Source organism: Lissotriton vulgaris, chromosome 4_1 (genome assembly GCF_964263255.1).
Source record: "Lissotriton vulgaris chromosome 4_1, aLisVul1.2, whole genome shotgun sequence".
In the NCBI taxonomy this organism is placed as follows: domain Eukaryota; kingdom Metazoa; phylum Chordata; class Amphibia; order Caudata; family Salamandridae; genus Lissotriton; species Lissotriton vulgaris.
The window spans coordinates 635,834,079-635,861,286 of record NC_141691.1 but is presented as its reverse complement, the minus strand read 5'-3'; the positions used below and the strand labels follow the sequence as shown (position 1 = coordinate 635,861,286).

The window sequence follows — 27,208 nt, the reverse complement described above, 5'->3', positions numbered from 1 at the left end:
GATATTCAGCCAATTATTACTGTTATTTCACTCCCCCCCCCGCAGGACCGCTGGAGCCCTGTGTAGGAAAGTGCTGCCACGTCGGGTGAATCTCATTAACATTCGCTTTAGTCCCAGTGCAGAGCACGGCGCACTCTCGCGGCACAAAGCGAAAACCACAAATGGTGCTTTGGAGCGTCTTTTACATTGCAATTTCTCGGCGGTATTCGCGTTCTTGGGACCCTTTCTCTTTGCTCTGCGGGGCACCCGTTCGATAAACGGCTCACACCCCACACAATTACCATGGGTGCCGTAAAGTCGCATCTGTTCCTAAGACTTGCCAGGGAACATACCAATGCCCATCTGGATGCGCTAGTATAGGAGGGGCTGTAAAGTAACAGGCCGTCCCGAACCATCTCCGCACAAACGCCACACGTGAACGAAATTACTTTAGGAAATTACCGTTCACCATAGGCCTGACCTATTGGGCTCGGATCCTAGAAGATGGCCGCGTAGGGACATCGACCCACTCGAATTGGACTAACGAGTTCCCAAAATGGCCGCACCTGGCCCTGATCCCTACGACTGCATCCCTTAAGACCAGGTCGCATTACCAAGGCAACTAAAGGTAAGCTCGATATGGGGCCGAGAGTGCATCACTAATTATATCTGTCAGCCACCAGGCGCTAGTTTTTATTTCAAACAGGCCATTTTTCGCTCACTCAAGATGTACGGGGAGAAGAACTCTAAAGCAGAATTGCACAGAAGAACCCTCTAGGCAGCAAGTTGTATCTGTAAATGCAACTGTTTTAAGGTGTTCCAAGGATGACCTGAACTCGTTCAGTTGTTTCAGGTGCTCATTTTTATCAATCTCAAAAGGGTGAAAGGATGGAGCTTGTGACGATTAGGAGAAACACGTGGGCCTATAATGGACGCTGTAGTCCGCTAAGCCACCAGACCTGGTTCCCAGAGAAGGGGCCCACATCATGTTGTGGCCTGAACTCCATAAAATGCCTAATACGCCCGGGTTCACTGTGAAAAACGGATGGCAAGTTCCAAGACGCTTTATTAACTGAATTACCTCATATTTATGAACCCGTGTACCACACAGAGAAGTGGGCCCGAGGGTTAAAGTATTTGCGCCCGGATAATTAAAAGGCACGCGCAGGCAGACAACTGCTGACTCCCTATAAATTCCGTTCATTGCGCACACAGTTCGTTTCACGGCTTAAAAATACACAATTCCAGACTGAACTCCGTGTAACTATTCTGCTACTTCCACCAACAATGTGACCCCTACCCTTAGTATAAATAAGGAACTGTGTGGCACCCGCTAAAGTGTTTTCCCAATGCTGATTTGCCGCAGTCGGCAGGTCAGAAGGACTGCGTATTAAGTTCCCCCAGGACGGGTTGCACCTCAGCACACAAAAAGCTCTATCACAACAAATACACCGTGTAATTCTCCCGCAGCAAAAGGAACACTCGCGCCTTTCATGTACTTTACCGTGATTGTGTGCAGCACAAAGCAGAGGCTGGAGCGCTTCCAATACATGCTATCCCTGCAGCTCCCGCCATTGCATGCCGCTCTGTGGATTCCTCCTATGTTCGGTGCTTATATTACCGGCTGGCTCCTGCTCCGGACCTGGGATTCCCTCGGACTGCATTCTTTAAGACAGCGCTTTTCCTCGAAGTAAAGGAAATGAAAATCGGTTAGGCTAATACTCTCGCACTATCACACGTGAAGCGCAACTTGAGCTCGGTGAGCGCTCGGCCTTATCAGCCACACCATGTCGCAATAACACTCACCTAAACACCTAATGACTACGCTGTGAGGCCCTCTCCTTCCTCCACGAGCAGCAGCCCAGCTAACACCGTAATTCCTTTGCTGGCGCCGTAATTCTTCTGCTGGTCTGCTGCCGCCGGAGCTGGTGGAAGAGGACAAAGAGGATTAGTTCAGCCTCCCCCGGGGCTTTGTACCCTCGGGGGAGGGACGGTCAGCCCTGCCTCCCTGACGTCGTATGCTGGCTCTTCCCTGCCCTGATTGGTTACCACTTTAAAAAACATCCCTGCTGGCTCTGCCCTCGGATGCCACTAAGGGCGCCACGCCTCTAGGCGCGGGTGGCGCCGCTCAGTGGTTACAAATAAATGAATGAAGAAGTCTTGCCTCAGGGTTTCAAGCTTTGGACATAAACAGCAAGTGGAGACAGTAATAGAATGTAGACCCATCATAACGGTACCCTGATCCTAAGAAGTTAGGTACAAAGAAGGTGATTTGTCAGAGAAAGGATGGCATCATGCCCCCTCTATTACCAGTGACCATGCATAGTTTGCATGACTTTTATAGGTTGTTCTCATCTTTATACATTGCTTCCTTCAAATGAGAGTACATATGACAGAAATCGAAACTCAGATTATCAGGTGCACAGCAGAACAGACAAGAATTGGCATAGCCAATAGGGCTCGCTTTTGGGACCTTATAAGTATTTAGTTATGCAGCACAAAATCCTTGGTGCAACAATAACAACCGTTGCATGGCTAAACACTTATAAGGACCCAAAGGTGAGACCTATTGGCTATGCCACTGCTTGTTTTTGTTTGTTGCAGATTTTGTATAGCGCAAACTCGACCCGAAGGTTTTGGAACGCTTTACATGAGCACCGGTTACGTTACACATTCAGGCACGTGGAGATTAGGTGATTTGCTCAGAATCACAGAATGTGGATGCGACCCCGAGGCTCGAATCCTGGTTTCCAGCACCAAAGTCGGCAGTCTAGCCGACGGACCACATCCTCTCCCTTAATCCTTTTGGAGCCTGACTCTGCCCTCCACCCCTCCCACACAGTTATAACCAAAACAGGTCCTAACCTTTTCTGGTAGTGCGGTTTAGGGCAGGTACACAGGCTTCCCTGAGCCCCACCAGTGAGTGAACTCTAGTATGCAACAGTTTGGAAAGGGAAGCAACCAGCAGGGGAGAGGGGTGTGCCAATAGATGTCTGTATCCTGGATATTATATTGCTCCTGTCCAGGTGCTTTAGAAACTGATGATGGAGGAGTGACCCCTTAGGAGCTGACAGTCTGGGGTGTGTTGACAAATGTTGGGTGCTTGGTTGTGGTGTTCGAGGGCTCAGTCTTTGCTACCGTGTGATGATGTTGTGCTCCCAGGTGTGCATCTGTAGCTCAGAAAAGTGAGTCATAGGGTTTCTATGGAGTGTTGTGGAACTTCCAGTGTTTTTAGAGGACTGAGGATTGGTTCTTATAAGTGATTTGGTTGTATGGCATGTTGTTTTGTTTTTAATATATGGACGTATATGGTTGTCATGTACGTCGATGTACCAAAATGGCAGGGTTAGTGGAAGGGACACTGTACACCAAATGACCTCTACAACATCACGTCGCTTCAAAGAAGTGATATCTTAAGAAGTTGACCTAGACGAGAGCACATAATTGACATAATTGAATATGGGTAAAACCCAATAAAACGTGCATGATTACGAAAACACAACTGAAAAAAGCCAATCATGACCTCAGCTATTAAAGTAATTCAAAGCAACTTTTCAAACAATTCCTCAGATTCAAAAATATATTTAAGGGCACAATAGTGTTTATTGTTGTGTGCATAAAACGAAAGTAGATTTGAGCCAGAGGAAATTACGTATAATGAATTTAAGAACCTTGTTACTGAAATATCCTACTCTGACAGGCTGCTGTTTCAGATTAGTATAAAGAATCCTAGAAGAACTGCTGTTTCACTTGTAAATTTCTACTAGCAGATGTCAGTAAGATGGCTTTGAAATGGGAACTCATCTTTGCTGGTGTCGAACTCTAGAAGTCTTTTTAAATGTGTGAAATATTTATGTGAGAATCTGCATTTTTTCCTGATAGGTCTGGACGTCGGCTCAGTGGTGGTAACCAGTCAGTCGGTCGATGCCTCCTTCCGCCCTCAGTTTGAGCAGATAATCCTCGGGAAAAAAGTGGTGCGCTGTACTGAACTGGATGAAGAGCTGGCCCAAGAATTGCTAGAGAGCAGCAAGGAGATCAACGAGTTCAACACAGTGATTGGAAAAACAATGTGCACCATGGATTTCTATGAAGGTAAGGAGATAAACTTCACAAATCCAAAGAGAAACTGAGATGTGAAATTTTCCTGTTTTTACTATTATGCTCATAAAGTTGGGGATAGCTCATTTCTAGATTCATCAGGTTACCAGATGATGGAAATAGGAGAAATACTGGTAATTTCGAGTTTGGCAGGATGGTAAAGCCAAAGCGAATCCGTCGATGCCCCCTCCATGTCATGACAAACTCACGGATGTATGACGGTACAACGCGTACCGTCACAACGCATCCCTTAACCGCGCATCCCTTACAACGCAAGTCGTTACCACGACTTGCGTTGGGGGTGCAGATTTCGAATAGTATAATTTACTATTCTAACACCAGTCCCCGTGGACCCTAGGGAAGGTGTTGGGATAGTTAATTTACTATTTGTAATCCTTTAGCGCCCTCCAGCGCATGTCGTGGTAACGACTTGCATTGTAAGGGATGCGTGCTAAAGGTACCGCGTTGTTAAAACTTTGCGGTAAACAATGTTTACCCAAACTCACAGTTGTTCCACCCCATTTTGAGATAGGGTTAACCTCCCCCCCCTCCCCTCCCCCCCCCATGGGAAAGTCTTTTCCTGTGCCTTCCGGCCAAATGTCTGATGGCTTAGGAGTGGCCCTAATTTAGGTGTGACTCACTAATGCTCTTTTTCTTGTCCGTGACCACTATTACAGGTAGAAATGTCATACTCAGTAAAACAAAATGATGAGTTATTTTATCTACAGCAACGGTTCACAGTTTTCCAAGTATGACTGCGAGCCGTTTTACGATTTACACATGCAAGATCTTGCCATCTGCTGCTGTTCCTTCTTTGTGATATATTACAGATCAATATAGAAAAATAGAATTTGTGGATAAGGACAACCTGCTCCAGTATGTGTGCTCATTTTCCTGACGCATCCTGTCACCACATAGACTCTACTTGGTTTCCCAGCTGTATCCGCTATATTTTCCATACTATAACCCCTGTTGCCCTTTGCCTCACTACCTTTATCTTGGAGGCTATTTCAATCTCTACCCACTAAGTAAGGAAATCATTTCTAAATCCCACTAACCCTCAATCTGATAGAGTTTCTGGGGAATGCTCCCGCGCGGACTTTTCAGTAATGATGGTCTTATCTCTATTTGTGTTTGGAATTATATATAAATACATACAGCAGACCAGTACAATCATAAATTCCACATCTAAACAATAAAGTATTGAGACTCCCTGGAATATTGAGGTTTGCATTCTTTAAGAAATAAGAAGATCAATATGAAGGATCTCTGATAGGAGAAATAAGAGAACGTTTTAGTGGTTTTTCAGAATATGAACTAGATAGAAATTAATAGTACATCTGTGAGAAGAGAATTAAACCATTTACAGTGTCTCAGGTCATTGAATGATGAAGCACAGTTCCGGGACTTTGGACCTCAAACTGAGAGGATCTTAAGATGCATTAGTGGATTACTCCTCCGGCACCTATTTTTCCTTATCAGACTTTGACCCAGAGCAAGAGAGAAAAACGAACACTTGGGGAAAAAACAATGGGAAACAGAAAAAACATGAGAAAGGGAGAAAGCGGGGATGAGAAAGAATCTGTAAAAGTGAGATACCGTAACATACATTGTCTGAGGGTGGGGTAAAGAGGAATGAGGTGGAATCAAGGCTACACAGCCTTTGTATTCAGCATGCCAACATTCAGTAGTGCCGGCTGAGGACTTTAGAGGAAAACCTTAGGCCCAGCACTTATTCTTTTAAAAATTAACCACAGTAAAGGAGATGGGAGATACTGTGAGGAGTGGCTATTAAAATAACAGTGGATTTGAACGCACACCATGAAATTTGAAACATTGAGGGATGGGTAGACATCAAAGTATGAGGAAATTTGTCAGGGTATCCTGATGCATAGTATTTGATGGGAAAACATGTAAGTGGAAGGAGAGAGATATCAGAGAATGGGGGACATGAGGATGGGAAGGGCACAGTTTGATACATGGATAGGAGAGTGAGTGTTAGCTGAAGAGTAGGAATGCCAAGAGATCCGGAGATATAGCAGTGGATGAAGACATGGCAGCAAAAGGCATGGGATGGCACTGGATGAGAGAAGACTTCTGTTGATAGGATCAACTTAAAGTGCATCAGAAAACACTAGCATTAGAGTACAGTAAGGGAAGAAGAAATGCGGCAGCAGGTCCTGGAGATAGAAGGGGGACTAGATATGACAGTGGATGGGGAAACAGGTGGAAGATAACTCTGGATGATGAGAAATGCCAAGGGAGGGCGAGGCACAGGCTCAACTCCTTCAGTACAAACCATGTGTGCTAAGAATTAGTGCCCATGGCAGTCACTGTCATTTCCCATCATTCTCTTGTCGTAGGAGTTGTTCCTCGCTCTAATGTCAGGTCTGCCTTGATTTTATGTGTTTCTTCATATTTCCCATTATGTTTTATTCCTTTTTATTTCCCCTCCCACTGCTGTCCCCGTGCTTTTTTGTTCCCCCATTGTGTAGTAGCCCAGAGAGTTGTCATTCCACTTGGGAAGCTATTTTGGGTATGTATCCTGAGTTTAGCTAAACACATTTATTTTTGTGAATCGGGAAAATTACAGACACTGAGGCTCTGACTTGCATCCATCTTTTTAAAGTCATTTTTAGGTCGAGCAGACGTACTCTCAATGCGTGAGCATTGAGAGTGTCTGCTCCAGACCTAATGTGGCCTGTATTTAGGAGAGTGGACACGACTCAGACGCGCACTTTTGCAGTCTCAGTTTTGACCGCGGGAGCGCGCGTCTGAGCCGCGCTTGCGCAGATCAACTCCCAGCCCCTGCTCACACACAGCCAGCCCCCACCCCTCTGCATGCACGCACACACACACAGGCGCGCGCGCACACACACACACACACACACACACACACACACACACACACACACACACACGCACACACGCACACACGCTGCCCCCCTCTCCCCCCTGCATACACACAGACACGCAAGCACGGAGCCCCACTCACCCGGACTTCTACTCGTCCCGCTCCGGGGCTGCTCACTCCGACGTAATACAGGCACAGGGACACCGGCACTCCGCTCCTTGGCTTCCCGGGCGGACGCCGGCTGCACGCAGGGCTCTCCTCTCTCTGCACCGGAGCCATGCGCCAGCCACTGCAGCCTGCCTCCTGGGAAGCTCCGGTCGTGTGTCCGGCCCCGCCCCCGTCCCAACAAAGGTTGCCTGGCTTCCTGTTGAAGCCGGGCTGCGGCGGTGAGTTTGCTTTTGTTACAGTGGCGGCACCTAAACCCATATAGGTTGCAGGACAAGTGGAAGCAGGAAAAAAATGCAGCTCTGTACTTAGCTGAAACGTGACGGACACAAATAATAATGAAACAGACCTCTTTTGTTTAATTTTACCAATTTCATTTGGCAAACGCTCCTTTCATAAAAGCAAGGCCAGCTATAAAATATTTTTAGGAAACTTAAGGCAATTACATTACAAGATTTAAAAAACGAGTCACTAGACAGATGTGAAAATGTACACCAAGCCAAACAAGACATGCACCAAACTTCTCATTTTATGTCCAGCTGTGCTGGCAAGAGTTTTTGCTGGAACAAATTTAGGTGGTGAATCATTTTTTTGGGAAATATATTAACCGATTTAAGCAATTGAAAAGCGTAATACTGCTCTACCATTCGGGACATTTTACATTGACACATCATTTCACCTAAACTTTTAAGGGCAGGGACTAAAACTTTGGACACCATATTTGACACAGCTATATGATATATGTTTGCAAAGAGCACTAGTCCACGGACACCTCTCATATAAACTGTACACATGTATCAACTGATAGGTGTGGATGCAATTAACAATCTTCCTTAGAGTTACTCTGTTTCCTCTTCTGCTTTCACCACTGTGTCTCTCTCTTCGGTGTTGTGCCTCTCTTCTGCTGCTGTACCTCTCTCTTCTGCTGCTGTGCCTCTCTCTTCTGCTGCTGTGCCTCTCTCTTCTGCTGCTGTGCCTCTCTTCTGCTGCTGTGCCTCTCTCTTCTGCCGCTGTGCCTCTCTCTTCTGTTACTATACCTCTCTTCTGCTGCTGTACCTCTCTCTTCTGCCGCTGTGCCACCCTCTTCTGCTGCTGTGCCACCCTCTTCTGCCGCTGTGCCACCCTCTTCTGCTGCTGTGCCCCCCTCTTCTGCTGCTGTGCCACCCTCTTCTGCTGCTGTGCCACCCTCTTCTGCCGCTGTGCCACCCTCTTCTGCCGCTCTGCCACCCTCTTCTGCTGCTGTGCCACCCTCTTCTGCCGCTGTGCCACCCTCTTCTGCTGCTGTGCCACCCTCTTCTGCCGCTGTGCCACCCTCTTCTGCCGCTGTGCCACCCTCTTCTGCCACTGTGCCACCCCCTTCTGATGCTGTGTCACCCTCTTCTGCTACTGTGCCACCCTCTTCAGCCGCTGTGTCTTTCTTGTGCTGCTGTACCTCTCTTCTGACGCTGTGCCTCTTTCTTCTGCCACTGTGCTTCTCTTCTGCCACTGTGCTTCTCTTCTGCCTCTGTGCCTCCTTCTTCTGCCACTGTGCCTCCCTCTTCTGCCGCTGTGCCGCACTCTTCGGTCGTTGTGCCTCTTTCTTGTGCTGCTGTGCCTCTCTTAACACTGTGCCTCTCTTCTGCTGCTGTGCCTCTCTTCTGCCGCTGTGCCTCTCTTCTGCCACTGTGCCTCCCACCTCTGCCACTGTGCCTCCCTCTTCTGCCCCTGTGCCACCCTTTTCGGCCGCTGTGCCTCTTTCTTGTGCTGCGGTGGCTCTCTCTTGTGCTGCGGTGTCTCTCTCTTGTGCTGCTGTGTCTCTCTTCTGCCGCTGTGCCTCTCTCTTCCTCAATTGTGCCTCTCTCTTCCTCAATTGTGCCTCTCTCATCCTCAAGTGTGCCTCTCTCTTCCTCAATTGTGCCTCTCTCTTCCTCAATTGTGCCTCTCTCTTCCTCAATTGTGCCTCTCTTCTGCCGCTGTGCCTCTCTCTTCCTCCATTGTGCCTCTCTCTTCCTCCATTGTGCCTCTCTCTTCCTCCATTGTGCCTCTCTTCTGCCGCTGTGCCTCTCTTCTGTCACTGTGCCTCTCTCTTCCTCCGCTGTGCCTCTCTCTTCCTCCGCTGTGCCTCTCTTCTGCCGCTGTGCCTCTCTTCTGCCGCTGTGCCTCTCTTCTGCCGCTGTGCCTCTCTTCTGCCACTGTGCCTCTCTCTTCTGCCGCTATGCCTCTCTTTTCCTCCATTGTGCCTCTCTTTTCCTCCATTGTGCCTCTCTTCTGCCGCTGTGCCTCTCTTTTGCCGCTGCGCCTCTCTTTTGCTGCTGTGCCTCTCTTCTGCCGCTGTGCCTCTCTTCTGCGCTGTGCCTCCCTCTTCTGCCGCTGTGCCTCCTTCTTGCGCCACTGGGCTGCCCTCTTGTGCCACTTTGTCTCACTCTTGTGCCGCCATTGGTTACAGACCCCACAGCTGTTGGTGCCTGTGTGAAGGGGACAGGGGACAGAGTACATGTACTTTTATATGTCCAGTTTAAGGACTGGGAACAAAAATAGGTTTCGTCTTTAGAATTAAATGCATTTTATTATGTTATGTTACTGGTCCTTTTTTGGTTTTTGAGCTCTGTGCGGTATGGCTCTGAACTATCTGCTATGTGTTTTGCAGTACTACCGTGTGCTGCCTGTACTGAGGGTTGCTGCACAGTTCTGGTATATACACATCAAGTAGGTGAGGATTAGTGTGCAAGGGTTTTGGTTCTGCAGTTGTATTGGTTTTATGTGTGTGTGGTCTTCAACACTTGTTCGTCTTCACAACTCTTAGATCCTTTATTCTCTTCTGTCATAGCTCCCCTCTCTTTCACCCTCCTTCTTTTCAATTCTCTACACCCCTTTCTCAATTTTTTGCACCCTCACACACACTGCACACACTGCACCCTCACACACACAGCACACACTGCACCCTTGCATACACTGCACCCTCACACACACTGCACCCTCACACGCACTGCACCCTCAAACACACTGCACCCTCACACACACTGCACCCTCACACACTGAACACAATGCACCCTCACACACACCGCACCCTCACACTCTGCACCCTCACACACACTGCACACACTGCACCCTCACACACTGCACACACTGCAACATCATACACACTGCACCCGCACACACTGCACTGCACCATCACACACACTGCACACACTGTACCCTCACACACACTGTACCCTCACACACACTGCGCACCCTCACACACACTGCGCACCCTCACACACACTGCGCACCCTCACACACACTGCGCACCCTCACACACACTGCGCACCCTCACACACTGTGCACCCTCACACCCTGCGCACCCTCACACTCTGCAATGGAACATACACTCCAAATACCACTCAGTGCCACATAACACTGTATATATCTGTCGTCCTCCTTCTATCTATCGCCCTCACTCTATCTATCTATCTATCTATCGGATCACCATAGCATCACTCAGCTCCACCACAGCATCACTCAGGGGCACCACAACATCACTGTGCGCTACCACAGCATCACTAAACGCTTCAGCATCACTCGTCGTCACCACAACATCAGTCAGCGCCACCACAGCATCAATCTGTGCAACCATTCAACAACAACTGGTTCAAATGTGTTCTCTCAATGTTTCAAACTTTATTACAAATGTCACAAAAATATGTTAATATTTCACTTCTGTTCTTGGATTTTCGTCACAATAAAATACAATTAATATAATCTTGACAAAAGTTATTTACAAAAGCATTTGTCATTATAAATTACAATAACTTTTATTCAAGTATTGATTAGTAAAAAAAGCCATTTTTATTTGTAATATCAATACATCTAAGTCACGTAAATACAACACATATTACATTACAAATGCTATAGGTGTCACATTTGCGAAAGGTAAAACTATTAGCATTGTAAATGCCGAAGCTATTAATTTTGCTATTTTCAAAACCAACACATAAATGAAAAAATTGTCATTTACAATACCAATAGCTCAAACTTTCCTAATGCGAGACCTATTGCATTGCAAATGCTTGTTCTTCTTTGTACTCTACTGGTACCGTCTGATGGTATCCCTTGCTTTCGGTCATATCTTCTTCCACAGAGTCTGGAATACAAAGGGGCACCTTCCTGCACATAAACAATCATTCATGGCATTTTGCTGTGTCTTTGTATGCTGCATAATGCAGCTACATAGAAACAGCAAAAACAAGGAGAAATAGAGCATTTCTCCTCATTTCATCATCTTAAGACAAGGTTTTCCCGGGTCTTAATTTTGGCAATGCCCCATATTTACGCCACCCTTGTAAATATGGGGCAGCATCAAAATCAATGGGTGTTGCGGCGGAACGCCCACCACAACACCCATTGCCCACCCCTTTCACGCTAAGTATAACCTGAAAGGGTGCATTATTTACAAGGCCGTTTTAAACCACGTTGAGTGGCTTAACCTCGTCAGGACATAACAATGCTGTAGAATATTTACACAAGACTGATAATATTGGCATCCCCCCGGGAGATTTAACGACATGTAAAGAGCACCAGTGGATTTCTTCAACTCTTCACATGCCCTGCGATCATTAGACTCTTATTGAGAGATAAAGCCACAAGTGGATCTTGCCAAACAGACACATTAAATACAGTACTAAAAGTTTCGTTCACATATTAAAGCCCAGGTATATTACATGCATTATACACATTAAGACAGTCTAAAATGATAATTTTAGTAAAACCTGTCTCCTCTTTAGACCATATGGAGAGTCATAGCAATTAAGTCTTTTAATAAGAGCAGGTTTTCCAAGCATTGCATGTCAACCTCCTTATTGCAACCAAGGATGAAGCAGAAACAGGTAGGCATAACAAGCATTATGAGAAGTTATTTTCCAGTACCTGAAGGGGGTTAACCCCATACTCCCACCCCTTAAGTGGCAGTAGACACCCCTGTAGCCTTATATATTACTACCACCTCCTTTACAGGTCGACTGCCCACTTTGTGAGAGAACATAAAAATACTGTGACAATTTCTTCTCATCTTTGTTCTAGAATTTAGGACCTGCTGGGACCAAGTACCTTTGTTAGTACCTAAATAACAGAAGGACTTTACTCTAGTTATCCGGGCGTCCCCAATGAAAAATGGTCTACATTGTTGTGCTTTTTTACCACACGCCATTGTATAGGCTTTGTTTTTGCTAATAACCATATTCTTGGCTTCTGTAAAGCCCCCAAAGGCATCATTAGCTTCTGCAGACCGCCGGGCATTTTATTTAAGAAGAAGAAACTTTGCACAGTTTAGTCCTACCTTGGGTATTTATATTCAGACAACAGCCATACCAGTCATACCATTCATCTCGTTCCTTGTTAGTTACTTTTGTAGCCATGGCAGAGGGCATTGAGGAAGGAAACCATCCACTCCAAATATAAGTATGTGGATCAATTTTTGCAATCATTTGTTCATATGGGGCTGCAGGTCAAAGCACACCTTCCTACAAGCGGGTTTGCACTCGCTAGTGTAGGATTTAAGAGTCACTTTGTCAAAAATCTGCAGACCTACATCCTCATGCATTTGTGAAACATTATAGGCTTGCTATCAGTTCACAACATTCTTGTACGTTTATGTAAGCTTTTTCTTGTGTATCAGTAGGTGATTAAAGAGTTTTTTTAAATGTGAGTTTCGCAGTGAACTACCTTAGTGTACTGTTTATGGCTCTGGATAAATGCATCAGGATAATTCTTAGCATATCCTCATTCAGTCATCATTTTAACGAGAGTTTTCAGGAATAAGAGGTAATGGCCCACTCATCTATAAGTAATCTTTATTACTCCTGGTCTAAGTCTTCCTCACCACAGTGCAGCATTTCTTCTTTCCCTCACCTTTAGACTATTATCCCAAATTTGGTATTTTCTGCAGTTTTAGATTGTAGCGGGTGCCCTATGGAAGATAGCTTAGGCTCAATAGTATATAAACAGTAAAAAAAGACTACAAAACATTGTAAGGCAGTAGTGAATATGTTTTTAGGTCACTTTATGGGGCAACAGGGTCGACTGCTTGAGAAATAGACTTTCGTCATCAGGGCTGTGACCAGGAAGACATGGACCATGCATGATGATGAGGAGAAATAAGTAATCAGGCCAACATACCAAATAGAGGAAAGCTCAAAGTGGAAATACATCCTTAACACCTACTCTTAGACAATTTTAATTTGTGTGCTGTTTCCTAAGGGGTGGCTGTTTAGGAATTCCACTCACATCCAAAAAGGTACCTGCTTGCACCTGCCACATCTTTGAATGAGGCAGTACTACTGACCACTACTTAGATTCAATTTGCTCCTTCTTCTGTGACTGAACCGAAGTGGCATGGGTTCCAGTGATTTATGGGAGGCACTGGAAGCCAGGTAGCCTTAGTTTGTGCAGGTGTGGACTCAGTGGTCCGCAAAGGAGTAGCTTCAGTATTGCACCACAAATAAGTGCATTTCTGGCTTTATTGTTGGGTCAGGGGGTCCTGAGTCAGGTCTGGTCTGTTTGCATGGTTTTTATCATCATCCTATTTTCAGTAACAGGTTTTGACTTGTAAATCTTTTGGATTAGGACTTTACATGTATGTAACAACTAGTTTACCAAAAGGTACCAAATCTGCACCCATGGAAGTACTCCTTGAATGAATGCAAATTTACTACTTTTTAGAATTTACAAACATTGGTACTAGGAGGCTTGGAAAGCTGCACCAGTCTCAGGTTGCCAGGCATACTACTGCTAATCAAACACCCAAGATGAAAGAACAAATGCTTGCAAATAGTCTAACCACTGGCTATCCTTCGGGGTAGCATTTCAAACCATTGGTTCTTACTCAATCTACTACTCTAGACAGAAGGAATGATTTAGGGTTTGGCAGAGGAAATAAAAGCAAGCAGCGTGGCTGAGGATTTAATGTCCTCCATCCTGAGTTTACTCCATCCACCAAATCAAGAGTTGTCCGCTGGCCCTGTCATAGCAGTTCCTGTCAATGTCAATGTGAGATGCCATCAAACTTTCCCAAAGTTTTCTATTTTTCAAAAACAAACCCCCAAAGTGGGAACCTTTTTGAAAAAACTAATGACCGCCGGTCTATGGGAGTTTTCTCCCATTGTGTGTGGGTCATATTACTTTTTTACTGTCCCTCACAGGCAGGATATACTTGCCTGTGAGGGACAGTAAGAAAAAGCCATCTGACCATTCACACTACATAGAGCGGATGGTCGAGTGGCTTACCTCTGACAGCTACTCTGTTGGCCCATCAGAGCAAGTTTTACTCTGATGTAGTAAATTTTACTCCATCGACGTAAATCTTGTTGTCCGCCCGACTCATATTCAGGAATGCAGACCTTGAGTTTGTCAAACAGGGTATTCCATAACTATTGCAATGTAGTGCCTCTCCAACAAATTCCAAATCAGTCAAAGGGGCCCACCTGATGCAAATCAGCACTGACCCTTCTCATCATGGGAATAGTCCACCTCAAACCTTGGTCACCTCACCCATTCACCTCCGTTTTCTGGTTGGTAAATTTGAGAACCCCCTGCCCCCTTCCTCCCAGTATCACTGACTAAGCTACGCCCCTGGCAATCCATACAGCAGCTGTAGAAATGTTTCCACTGTTGTGATTTCAAGCCCATGGACAATGACAATCATTGTCCACAATTGTGTTTCATAACAGTGGAGAATGAGACGGTGTAGACAGGCATCTTTACAGCCCCTATTAAGGGCGCTCCTCCCCAACCCTTGCCTGCATTTTATATACATGTCATGAATCCCTGTGCAGCTGCGGTGCACTACAGCTCTCCCTTGTTGCAAATGTCAGAGCTGAACTTTCGGTTTACTGGGCCAAGGTCCGTGATGATACTGATCTGAAGAGACTGTGCCTGAAACCTTATCTGTTCTCTACGTCTGTTATGTTCAAAGATAACATGGGCTTCGTGAATCGCTGAGGACTTTGGATATTTTACCTTTCATAGAACGTTGGTCGATTTTCATTACACGAACCACTGCAGCTGGACGGAAGGGAGAAAAGAATGCTTTGATCATTACCTTCTGCATCTAGTAGGTACCTTTAATTAAAGGTCTAGTTATTGTATAAATGAGCATTCAAAGGAATCTTGAAATTCATTCGCTTCATTATACATGTACACGCTTGTCATGGTTACGATCAATTCAGGTGTGTCATTTATTCCGAGTCAAAGAATCGCATGTATATTTTGTAAGCTTCACAATAAACGCCCAGACACTTGTGAAACACGTGCACCACGCAAAGTGGTGCATGCATGACGCAAGCCTCCGTCAGATTTATGGGGCCTTATTTATGAAGGTCTTGCGCCACCGGTGCGTCACTTTTTCCCATTTTAAAAGTGACGCACCGGCGGCGCAAGGCCTTCATAAATAAGGCCCATGGAGCCTTACCGTTACATATGACTTTGAATGGCCTAAAAGTCTGGAGTAAGGCAACGCAGCACTAATTGCTGCGTTGCCTTCCTCTGTGCAAGGAGGGCATTCCATGGGCGCTGCCGTGGGTGTTCCCACGCAACGCCCATGGATTTTGATGCGTTCTCAGATTTACAGGGACTTGTAAAGCTGGGAATGTGCCAAAATCTAAAGCCTCACCAGGTGAGGCGTAATGATGAGAAATATCTTTATTTGTCTTTGTAATCTCCTCTTTTTACATGCGCTGCATTCTGCAGCATTTATAGAAAGAGGAAAAGGCCTCTCAGGATTGCTGCTTTTGTGCAGGAAGATGCACCTTCCTGCGCAAAAACAACCCTGCATGCAATGGAGTGCAGCATGGCGCAAGGGTGTCTGCATTGGCGCTAGGCTGGCCAAAAGGAACCAACGCAAAGGGAAGGGACAGGAATGCGCCATACTGGATGAATACAGCACCATCCTGCCCTTTCCCAGTGATGCACCGCAGTGCAGCAAGGTGACTTGCTGCACTGCCATGCACCACTAATTTAATAAATATGCCCTAAAGTCCTTCCCACTAGGGCGCAGCTAATGCATTCATGGTCTATCAGATTCTACAAAGAAGTAACATTCTCAATACTATACTTTACTGACAATATCCACCCCCATCTTTGGATAGCTGTTCACTGGACTAAGCTTGGGAAGGGTTTTGATGACTTTATTTTTTGTGCTGCGGCAGATGTACACAAAACTGGTCATTGTAAGTGGTCTGAACATACTTATGTCCCGTTTGGAGGAGACCTGGAGGCTTGTTCCTATTGGAGCAAGAACAAGGCTGGTTTACCCAGGCCCGACTTTCCCAGGGACCTCCTGTAAAAGTTATTGGGACAAGTCAAATGATCTGCCATCATTTTGTTGTGCATAAAAACTTGATTCTTTTAAAATTTGACTGCTAAACATTCTTAAAATAAACTTAAGGGCCTTATTGAGGCCTTGGTCAACATCACGCCATCCCTTCAGGGCTTTCGTAGAACATGACCTCGGCCATTGTGGTGGAGGACCATCCACTGCATCTAGAGAGCCCCGCCTGCCTGGCAGGGATTGCTCTGCTGTGAAGGGGTGCAAACTCCATGGTGAATTCTTTCACAGAAGTGAACTGTATCAAGACGGTGTCATTTTTAGAAAGCCTCATGGCAAACCTTTTTGTTCAGACAAAGCAAACGCCAAAGCTGGAGATTGTCTTTGCTGAATAAAAAGTAAATGGCCCTGATGTGCAGGGAGCTTTATACCTGTCTTTTGAGATCATTTAAAATCTTGACTGTCCATTTCCGCCAAACTGTGCATGACAGAAAGGAGCAGGAAAATGAGTGACATGATTCTGCCCTTTATAGGGCTGAATGACTGTCAGTATGACTGTGTGTTCCTGCGGTAGCAGACCACTGGGCCCAGGCTTATCTCCGGCATAGCCAGTGGAGTCTATGCCAACAGTAAAGCAGAAGCTTACCCAGCTGTAAACAGAGCAGCGAAACCACCGGAGTGCAGCCTGAATATGAACCCCAGATTATGTACTCTAGGCATGTAGACGTGGAGTTGGGAACAGTAAATCCATATCTCCCCATATGCACTTACCTTTTGATATTTTTCTGCCAATATCCTGTCCATGTTATTCTTGTACATCAATTTTCTAGGGGTCGCCATTCAGTAGCATAATCGAAACAGCAAGTTTGGGAACAGGAGAACGACCTCTGATTAGGATGTTCCTCCCTCTTCACCAAACCTTAAATAAGGCCCTGAGATTGCATACCTAACCTTCCCCACTTTAACCCTCACCCTCTTAGGCAGTTGGTGGCATTTAAATTAAAATATAAACATTGCCTTTTTTCTAACTTCACCTCACTACTTCTAGATCACCCCTCTCTTTTTAGCTCACTCTACATCTCAGTGTTCCGAACCATTTCTCTCTGTCAGTTCTCTCTACCTCACATAATTCTGCCTTATCCCTCTCATGACTTCTTCTGTTTCTTTCCACCACTCTCTGTGCTAAATATACCACCTACCCCCTACATCAACCGTCTCTCTCACTCCACTCTGTTCCGCCTTGCTTTGTTACCTCCAACTTACCTCCTGATCACATATCTATAGCACCCCTCTGCCTCTTGATCCATCTCTGTAACATTTGCTTCTATAAGGAGTTTATTAACAAGGCCAGGATAATTATCACAGGCCAACTCTGAATTTTATCGTGGAAATAGCATGCTATCATCAATAAAACGATAAAATTCAGAGCGCAAGCTGCCAAGTGTGAGATTATCGCTGGAAATACAATGATAATCCTACAAGGTTTGGCGATAGCTTGCTGATAGGGATAGGCATACTTAGCCATGATATCCACCTTACATAGGATATCATGGCTAAATCAGAAAAATACCAGACGTAAAAAAGCACTGTTAACCGCAGTTAGGGCTGCTTTTTGATCCTTGATAATAGGAGAAATGTCGCTTAGCGACATTTCTCCTATTATTTTACTCTGGAACGCCCCCTTTGCATCTCATTAGAGATGAAAGGGGAAGCGTAGAGTAAAAGGGTGCTAACATGTGAATTTGCGTGTTAGCACCCTCTTGCTGATAGGGCCCTAGCCCTTGTTAATATGCCCCTAAATCTCTGTCAGTACTGTCTCACCCTCACTTCTCAATCTTATTTTTCTCTCTATATTCAATTTCTACCAGTACCTCATGTCTCTTTACACTACCACTTTCTGTTTCTCCCTAAACTATGAATTTACTTCAACATCCATACTACCTGGATGTTGAAGTAAATTCATAGTTTAGGGAGAAACAGAAAGTGGTAGTGTAAAGAGACATGAGGTACTGGTAGAAATTGAATATAGAGAGAAAAAATAAGATTGAGAAGTTCCCTTTGGGGTTTTTTTTTTTTCCCCAATATCCGATGATTAAGCCCACCCACTCAACAGTTCAGTATTGTGGTCTGCCCAGATTTCGACATTTATATACTGAATATTTTGGCACGAAGTTGTCTTGAGACATCGTCACAAGATGTATGGTCGTTCCTATCACCTCATAAAATTCTCTGCTGAGTTGTAAAGCGGCTCAATTCTCAGGGCCTTGCTCCCAAAAGCAGAGAGATGGTTGCCTGGTTTCTTCCGCATCTAAGGGACGTGTGTCGGGCAGATGAGGATAAAAAAAAAACAAAAAAAAACATCCATACTACCTGTTCCTTCTACTTTACGGGCGTCACTTCCTTACTCCATTTTCACTAACTCTATTTCCCTACCTCTACTTCATTTTCTTTGCCATTAACTCCTCTCTCTCACTTCTCACTGTGTGCCTCCTTCATTTTAACGTACTCCCTCTAGCCCTTCTACCTCTCTGCCTCTTCTGCCAAAATATATCTCCCTGCCTCATCTCTGTCTCAAGCTTTGTCTATGGTTTACAACTTTCACTATCTTGTCTTTTCTTGCTCTTTCACTATTCTGTCATTCTGACAATCACTTAGCCCACTACTTAACCTATTTTCACTCTTTGCCTCTTTTTTCTGTCTATTCTTCACTCCTTTCTGTCTACCTGTCTCTCCGCCTCACTGCTCTCTTTACCTGACATGACTTTCTATCTCTCCTTTCAGTTTCCCACTCTACCTCAGAGCTTTAGCTCCAACTTATTACTCTGTTTTTCTGACTATCATTACCTTCGACCTGTCTACCTCCACCTCTCCACCTTTGCCTCTAACTCACCTCCCCACCTTTGCCTCTAACCCACCTCTCGTTTTACCTTACCTCTCTCTGTAATTCACTCCATGTATACTCTAGTCCTCTCTCTACATTTCCTTCTTCCTATATCTAGTTCTGTGTCTCTACAGCACTCTACAACTTTATCTGTCCCACTATCTCTCTTGCACTAAATCTTCATCTTTCTATTTCTGTGTATTGTTGCATCTTGCAAACTAACATTTCTCTCTTAAGTGTAAGTGTCTCCATGCCCGACCTTTCTTTTCATCTCACCTTTACCTCTACTTCCCTTCCCTATCTCTCTAACGTCTCTTGCTATACCGTTCTCTTTAAACTCTGTCTTCTGAGGCCTTCTATTTCTCTTGCTCAGCAGAACCAGAGGTAACTGTCTAACTAGAGAGCTGCATGTATATACAGAGAACAGTGACAAGGCAGAGCAGATAAGCAAAGTAAAGAGAAATATATCACATTTCATCTAATCGAATAGTTGAAAGAGTCATAACAGTGCTCTGGTTTTCACTGTTTCAACAAAAACACCAGCAATGAAAAGTGAATTATTTGCGGTTATGAATATCCAGCAACTAATGTTATACTTTTTAAGTGCTATGTGCATATGCCTTTTTTAATATTGTCCACCAACTCAACCTAACTATGTCTATCCTACAATGGGAGGAACAAGCTGGTTAGACACTAAATTCCTCATAAAATGTTGGTGTTGTAAGACAAAAATAAACTAGATAGAAGCGCCAGTTCAATTGCTTTTTTCAATGCTTGTTTATGCTTTCTTCTGGTACCACTTGGTTAGTGGAAATTAGGCATTTGAGCGTTATGTTGTTTCCGTTGTTCCTCTTTTGGCATCAGTAGTGTTTGCTAAAGCTAAAAATGGGCAATACATTCAAAGCGGTTTCTGACAGTTGAAGGGGGGGGGGGGATTAAACCAGGCTAGAACTACCTTCTCAAATATATGTATTTCTCTGTAAGTGCTTTTTCTGTTGCCTCTTTAACCTTATTGATTATCCTTCTGCTAGATAATGAAAGAAATTTGGATATAATACATACGATTCTACAATCCCTGTCTAAAAATACATCTTCGATTTCTTTATTTGGTGACTTCTAACACACCCAATTGCCGATTATTAGGAAATTGCGTCAGAACTCAACTGTAATAAGCTATTACAGTTGAGTTCTGCTGCCAGAGTCTGCAGCAGAGGGGAAAGGCAGGTCAGGCCATGGAGATTAATCAAAACAGCGTTTAAAGAACGAAAACTAGACCTTGCTTTTCTTTCTTCTGCTCTGTTTTTCTAGCTGTACTGCGCCAGGGAAAATATAGGTGTTTATGGCAACATGTCTATTTTTTACACTACTTGGGTGATTAGAATCACTCTGCATGTTTGTTCCGTTCTTTTTTTTAACCGACTTATTAAACTGCTTCTAATATATTTTTGAGACAACTATTTCACAGTTTTATGATGTGTTTACTTTTGCACTAGAAATTCTATTTTTATTCTCCATGTTTGCAGACATTTTCTGCTTTCATATGAAAGAGCTATGCACCAAGGAATTAAGTGGTTTGTGGGAAAGGTGGTGATGTGATCATGTATCAAACGGAATAAAGTACCCCCTGCCATGCCAGGATATTGCAAGTCGCCTCGAAGTCCCATAAACTTGTAAAAGAACTCGGCCTTTGCTCATGGAACTACACAGTGACTCGTAATATCCTTAAAATGCCCAGGTTTAATAAACCTACCTCCTCTTGGAAGAGCTCTCAGTCCATCACAGTATATAATGTGGTTTATGATGACAGCAAGGCAGAACCATAGGGGATAACTTACGTTTCGGCTACCTAGATGTGGTAGATAGGGAGTTGTCCTCTTTGCCATCACGCAGAATATAAAGTTGTATTTCTCAATCTCTGCCCTAGGTCAAGCACGTCTGGACGGTGCCTTCTGCTTCTATACTGAAGAGGAGAAAATGCGGTATTTGAAAGAAGCCTATGATGCAGGGGTCCGAAACATTGAGATGGAGTCCTCTGTATTTGCTGCTATGTGCAAACTCGCTGGCCTCAGAGGTAGAGCTATCTTTATGTCTATATCACTGTGTACCCCTCTTAACGTATCCTGTGAACAATCTTCTCTTCGGTTGGGTTAGGGATTTTTTCACAATTTGGTTATCTTTCAGAAACAACCTATATCTTCCAAAACGCTGGCCAATCACTTTGCCACACTTGTTTATACAATTCTGCTTCGCATACCTGGCCCAGCCCATTATGCCTTGCATGCATTCACATTGAGTTCCAGCCTGTAGGCGGTCGCTATTTTAGAAAGCAATATTGTTTCATTGTTAAGGCCTCGACAACAAATTGCTGCAGAAGGACTTCATAAATGTGAAAGTTTGCTCCTTTTTAGGTCTCGGCTTCGAGACCTATTGCAGCCGAGTCGCTCCTCAAGGGAGACAGGCCGGGGCACGAGCGCCGATTGCACCTCGTGGACGCGCCCCCGCCCGCCATGCACATCTCTTGCTCCAACTGTACACAGCCAGTCAGCCTCTCGCCTCTCAATCGCGCGCGTGCACACACACACACAAGCGCACAGAGACACACACACACACCCCCTCCCCCTACAACTAAGCCCCACACTGCACACACGCACACACACATTCCCCCCCCCACTCACCATGCTCTTTCCGCGTGTCCCTCTCCCTCCGCAGCAGGTCAATCTCGGCATCGGCTTCAGGCTCCAAGTCTTCTCCGGCGATCCTCTTCAGCTTGCGTGCACGCTCACGGCGATGTCTCGTGCGCTCCCACCTCGTGCACTACTCATGCCTGAACCTGGGGCCTGAACCTGGGGAACGGGATCGTTTTTGTGGTGTCTTGCGCTGGTGCGCGTGCAACAGTTCTAGCGCATGGCAGGTCGGGATATATGGGGGGGCACTTTGCTTGTTTACGTTATTTGTTTAGTTCGGTTTCAGGCGAGTTCGAGAAGGAGAGCTCAGTGAGTCACCCGCAGGTAAAAGAGAAAGATATTTGTGCACATTGTTTACAGTGATACGGAACAAAGATTATGTGAGTCGCCGCTGGTCATGGCTGAGTTTGTAAGCAGGCCATGCTTGCGGAGTTGCACTATCGTTGCGTGTGTGCACTCGAGGACAAGTGCTGCGGGGGTCAGCGAGACCCTGCGCTGCCTTCTGGATCAACAAACACGTGTCTCGTTTCTGTGTGATGCTGGATCGTAGTAACTGGTCAAGCCAACAAAGGGTATGTAGATTGCCTACCCTTCCCTGAGGTCAGAATGGTTCCACCTTTGAACGCTACATTGGTCACTCATGAATGGGGGCACTTCATAGTTGCGTCCAGTTGTGAGGTGTTACTCAGAGAAGCTTGCACTCTTGCAACACCTGCCATATCAGAGCGGTGTCTATTAATGATAATTTGTATTGTTGAAAAAAAAGCCAAACCATTTTCTTTTTCTTGAGCTTTTCCTTTTCTCTCACTTATCTCTTCCAACATCTCGTTTATCTTTTTTGCCTTCTGTTTTTCTTTTCCCCCTCTGTGCCTTTGTTTCTTTTGTTCATCTTCTTTCACTTCTATTTATTTCACTTTTTTCACTTTGACTTATGTCTTATTCCTTCCTCTCCTGCAGTTAAACTGTTTCACAGTCTACGGGCTTCATTTCTTGGTTAAATTTACATTTTATTTTCGGTACTTCTCTTATTTATTCAAATGTATATAGAGCGGACATTCCCCAAAGGTGCTACAGCGCTTTGCAATATAAATATGTCCTTTCGTTACATGGATGTTACAGATGGTTTCAAATTAACAAACACTACCAAAGTAGGTACGAGGTTAAGAAGTTACAAAAAGTAAATCATTACAGAAATCACATGAAAGAACACAAACAAGAGTATGAACAAGAGGCACATGGCAGTAAAAGGTTGAGGTAGTGTGGGTGTCTGTGCAAGGAGCTGATTGCAGTGTCTTCAATAACGTGTTTGTTGAGGGTGGGGGGGGTTTGGAGGAGAAGGACTTTCAGGTCATTTTTGAAAGTCGCTACCGAGGCTGTGTGGGACCAAAGCCGGCCCCAGGGAGCATGACGGGGCAAAAAGATCGCCTGCTTCGATGTTTTGTGTTAGAAGAATGGTAATTATTGTTGCTCGTTTTTTGTAATCAAGACACCGGAAGGGTTTCTGCCCAGGTGACGCATTGAGCGATGGGCGGGGTTAATTGTGTAAGGGTGAGTGGGGCGAATGCTTCAATTTATAGCGGCCGCAGCCGAGAGAACTTTCAGTGCAGTCAACTTTAAGTTGGAAGATGCCTGGGGGCTGTGGGACGCCAGCCGGGGACAGCTGCAAGCATAGGGCTGATTGGTCCTCCTCCCACCTCCACTTCAGCCCACCCCCCTCCCCCCTTCTCATGGCCTTGCTCTTCCTCCCCCTGAGGCAGGTTCTCTCAGCTCTGCCAACCACCACCCAGACCCCTCATTAAGACTCCTTCCTGGAGGCCTCACATCCCCTCGGCGCGGCGGCTGTGCGCGGCACCCCGCATAGGCGAGGGTAAGCGCCGGCGGGCAGGGGCAGGCGCATTGATGAGGCGGGCACAGATAGTGGACCATGGTAGGGGCTGGGGGCAGGGTGTGCCAGGGCTCACTGTAAGCAACAGGGGCACAGTCCAGCGAATAAAATAAAGGGCACACGGAGTGGACCATAGCAAGAGCTGTGGCACACGAGTCTATGCCAGGGGACAATGCAACAAATTTGGGCTGAATGGGTGAAGTCAGCGCATTGAATGGGAGATGACCCCAGGGAATGAAGACACACGGTGAGGCGGGGTGGGTGGGGATACCCAACAATGTAAAGAATAACTGGGCACATGGAGGGGGGAGGGTCACAGGTCACGGAAGTTAGGAGGGGCCGGAAGGTCAGAACTGTCCACAATGAAAGAATGGAGAGGAAGGAAGCACGCAGAAAATGTAAACAGTGGGGGGGAGGCAGTTGTAGGCGGTGGCACTCACAAACAAGGGAAACAGATATGTAATGGAGCTGCCGCCGGGAGGATGGTCGTGGGAACTCCGACCACGTTAAACGGAATGGGGCACCGCAGGTGGGCCCAGTGTTTAGGGACAGCCCGTCATTTGTGTAAACTTGGCATCGCTAGCTTCGAAAGCGGGCCGAGCCGATCTAGCCTTTCACTACTCCTAGGTCGATAACATGAGCATCAGGAGCCAAGTAAGGGCAACACCTGTTGTCTTCACAGCTACAAAACATCAATCACCCGTCACGTTTGTGGGCACGGTTAACACAATGCTTTTTTTTTTGCGTCCACTTTTTGCCTCGCCTCCTGGATTCTTGTTGGCTTTGTGTTTGTTTTTTCAATGAGCGTGTTCAAGCCTAGCAGTAGTAGCGTGCTAATCACCTGGGCGGGTCCGGCCTCTGGGTCCTTTGTGCTCCCCGCGGAGCGAACAGGAAGTCGCCCATGTGGTGCCTAGCTTTATGAAAGGAGGTTTCGATTCAAGGCTCCGCACGAGTTACAAGAGGGGAGTTTGGACATAAGGTTCATGTTTTATTTGAAAATAAAAACAAAGTTTCTCAGATGCTGTATTAATATTTGTAAGCTGCTCTTCTGCAGTTAGTGCGGCCTCCTAGCGCTGACTGTATTGGCAGGCGCTGCGAGGATCATATAGCGCAGGTGTGGCGCGGGCTGGGTCTACTTTTAACTGTTGACGATGCTCGTGTTTGGGTGCGGGGCTTTGAAGCATAGGCGCCGGAATGCGTGGTGTAAGGGAGGAGGGGGGCGGGGTGAAGAAGCACCCCCAAAATAACCAAGATGAAAAAGCAATAAACATCTCTTTAAAATGTGTGTTTAACTTGTCACCTTTCCAGAGGCAGAGGCCAAATATATAAGGAGAGTCCCCGGGGTGAGGGTGTGTGTGTGTCTCTTTCGCTCTGTGTGTGTGTGTGTGTGTGTGTGTGTGGCTCTGTGTGTGTGTCTCTGTGTGTGTGTGTGTGTGTGTGTGTGTGTGTGTGGCTCCGTGTGTGTGGGTGTGGTGCAAATGCAATAGGTCTCGTATTTGCAAGAGATTAAGCTATTGGGATTGTAAATGACAATGGCATTTTTTTTTTACTGTTGCTGCTCATGCACTGTGTGCTTCCACTTTAGCTGTTCACGAGGTGTGCGCCCCCCTCCTACCTGCGGGTGAAATGTATGCACCTATCCCAGTTGTTAATGCGCCTGTTCCCTCATTGTGCTTGCTTTTCTGCCACCCCCTGCCCCCTGGCTGTGCTTGCTCCCCTGCCCCCTGGCTGTGCTTGCTCCCCTGCCCCCTGGCTGTGCTTGCTCCCCTGGCTGTGCTTGCTCCCCTCCCCTTCCCCCTGGCTGTGCTTGCTCCCCTGGCTGTGCTTGCTCCCCTGGCTGTGCTTGCTCCCCTGCCCCCTGGCTGTGCTTGCTCCCCTGCCGCCTTGCTGTGCTTGCTCCCCTGCCCCCTCGCTGTGCTTGCTCCCCTGCCCCCTTGCTGTGCGTGCTCCCCTGCCCCCTCGCTGTGCTTGCTTTTCTGCCCCCTGTTCCCACGTTCTGAGCGTTTTTTCTGGCCTCTGTTCCCTGTGTGTGGCTCTGTGTGTGTGGCTCTGTGTGTGGGGCAAATGAAATAGGTCTCGCATTTGCGAGCGATTAAGCTATTGGCATTGTAAATGGCAATGCCATTTATTTATGTTTTAAAAAAAAAACATAAATAAAAATAATGTCATGAGCAATGCCAATAGCTCTAACTTTAAGAATGCCGAGACCATTGCATTGTAAATGCTTGTTATATAGAGTCTTTGCAGGAGAACCCCTGTCTCATAGTGCATGTGTTGTCGTGCCATGTTAGTGCGTGGAGGGTAGATCATACCAAGTGAATGTAGAAGGGTTGGGGCAAAATAATTATTTTACACCGGGTGACACGAGTCCTTGCATTGTCTTTAGTCTAGTAACTCTTAATTACAAATAACGCAAATTGGTAATCTATTTATTTTCAGGCAACAACGTGGTACAATTTAAGCATAAGAACGTGAAATTGGGCCACAATATGGGAACAAAAGGAGGGACATAACTAAAGTTATACTGTTGAGCCTTAGTGTTGCAGCACATGCTCATATACACAGGCAATTTCATGTCCAGATAAACTATTTCTGTGGTGCATTTCATAATATTTCCAAGCTGCGGATTTAATTTTCGGAAGGACAGCCTTAGAGTAGCCCAGAATTCCAACAGACGCAAATTATTTACAATTAATGTTACTTTACATGGATCAGAAATGCCAGTGCATCCATATAAAGGACCCTGATTAAGATGGAGGTTGGACTTTCATATCCATAGGCATTAAGATGCAACCACCACCACGCCGGTCGCAATGCCTATATTTTGTATTGCGGTGGGTGCTTGCCGCAGTACAAAAAGGGACACTACTCGTATCCTTGCATTACGTGGCAGGCACCATGCGGTGCCTGCACATGGTGCAGGGATATGTAGGGGGGAACCATAGGTGCCCCAAAACCCACAGCTGAGGGCCAGGGGGGAAGCAGGGTCTGCTACAGGCCCCCAATGTCCCTTTCCACCAGCCTGTTCATGGGAGTAAACCGCCATGAAATGGCCGGCGGAGAGGGACATAATAATCCCTATGGCGGAGCCTGGCGGGCACGGCCACCATTGTAGGGATTGGAGTTCCTTCCGATGGTCCGACATGCTCCTTGAGCCCATCGGATCAGTACTGTCGGTCTCTCTGACCACCAGCCATCCTAATATGGCAGGCAGGAATCCTAATTTGGATGGCGGTGGGACCCCCACCGACGGGCTGTCAGTGGTGATCCCACCAGCATTGTGATCGGGCCCAAAGTAACATGGTAACATGTACCTCTCTTTCACTTGAAAAGTGTGAGTAGCAAGGAACGAAAATAATGACAGCTGACAAGGTTTACTTTCAAATGT

The 27,208-nt window shown here is 46.0% G+C and overlaps 1 protein-coding gene across 3 annotated transcripts in view; it reads left to right on the top strand.

Annotated features, from left to right (window-relative positions):
- UPP1 (uridine phosphorylase 1) overlaps positions 1-27,208 on the top strand; it is a 117,325-nt gene that overhangs the window by 89,039 nt on the left and 1,078 nt on the right. For all 3 annotated transcript variants that reach the window (XM_086964893.1, XM_086964895.1, XM_086964894.1), the window contains exons 6-7: positions 3,862-4,071; positions 21,176-21,322. In XM_086964893.1, the coding sequence (XP_086821019.1) occupies positions 3,862-4,071; positions 21,176-21,322 (357 nt within the window). The remainder of the gene's footprint in view (positions 1-3,861; positions 4,072-21,175; positions 21,323-27,208) is intronic.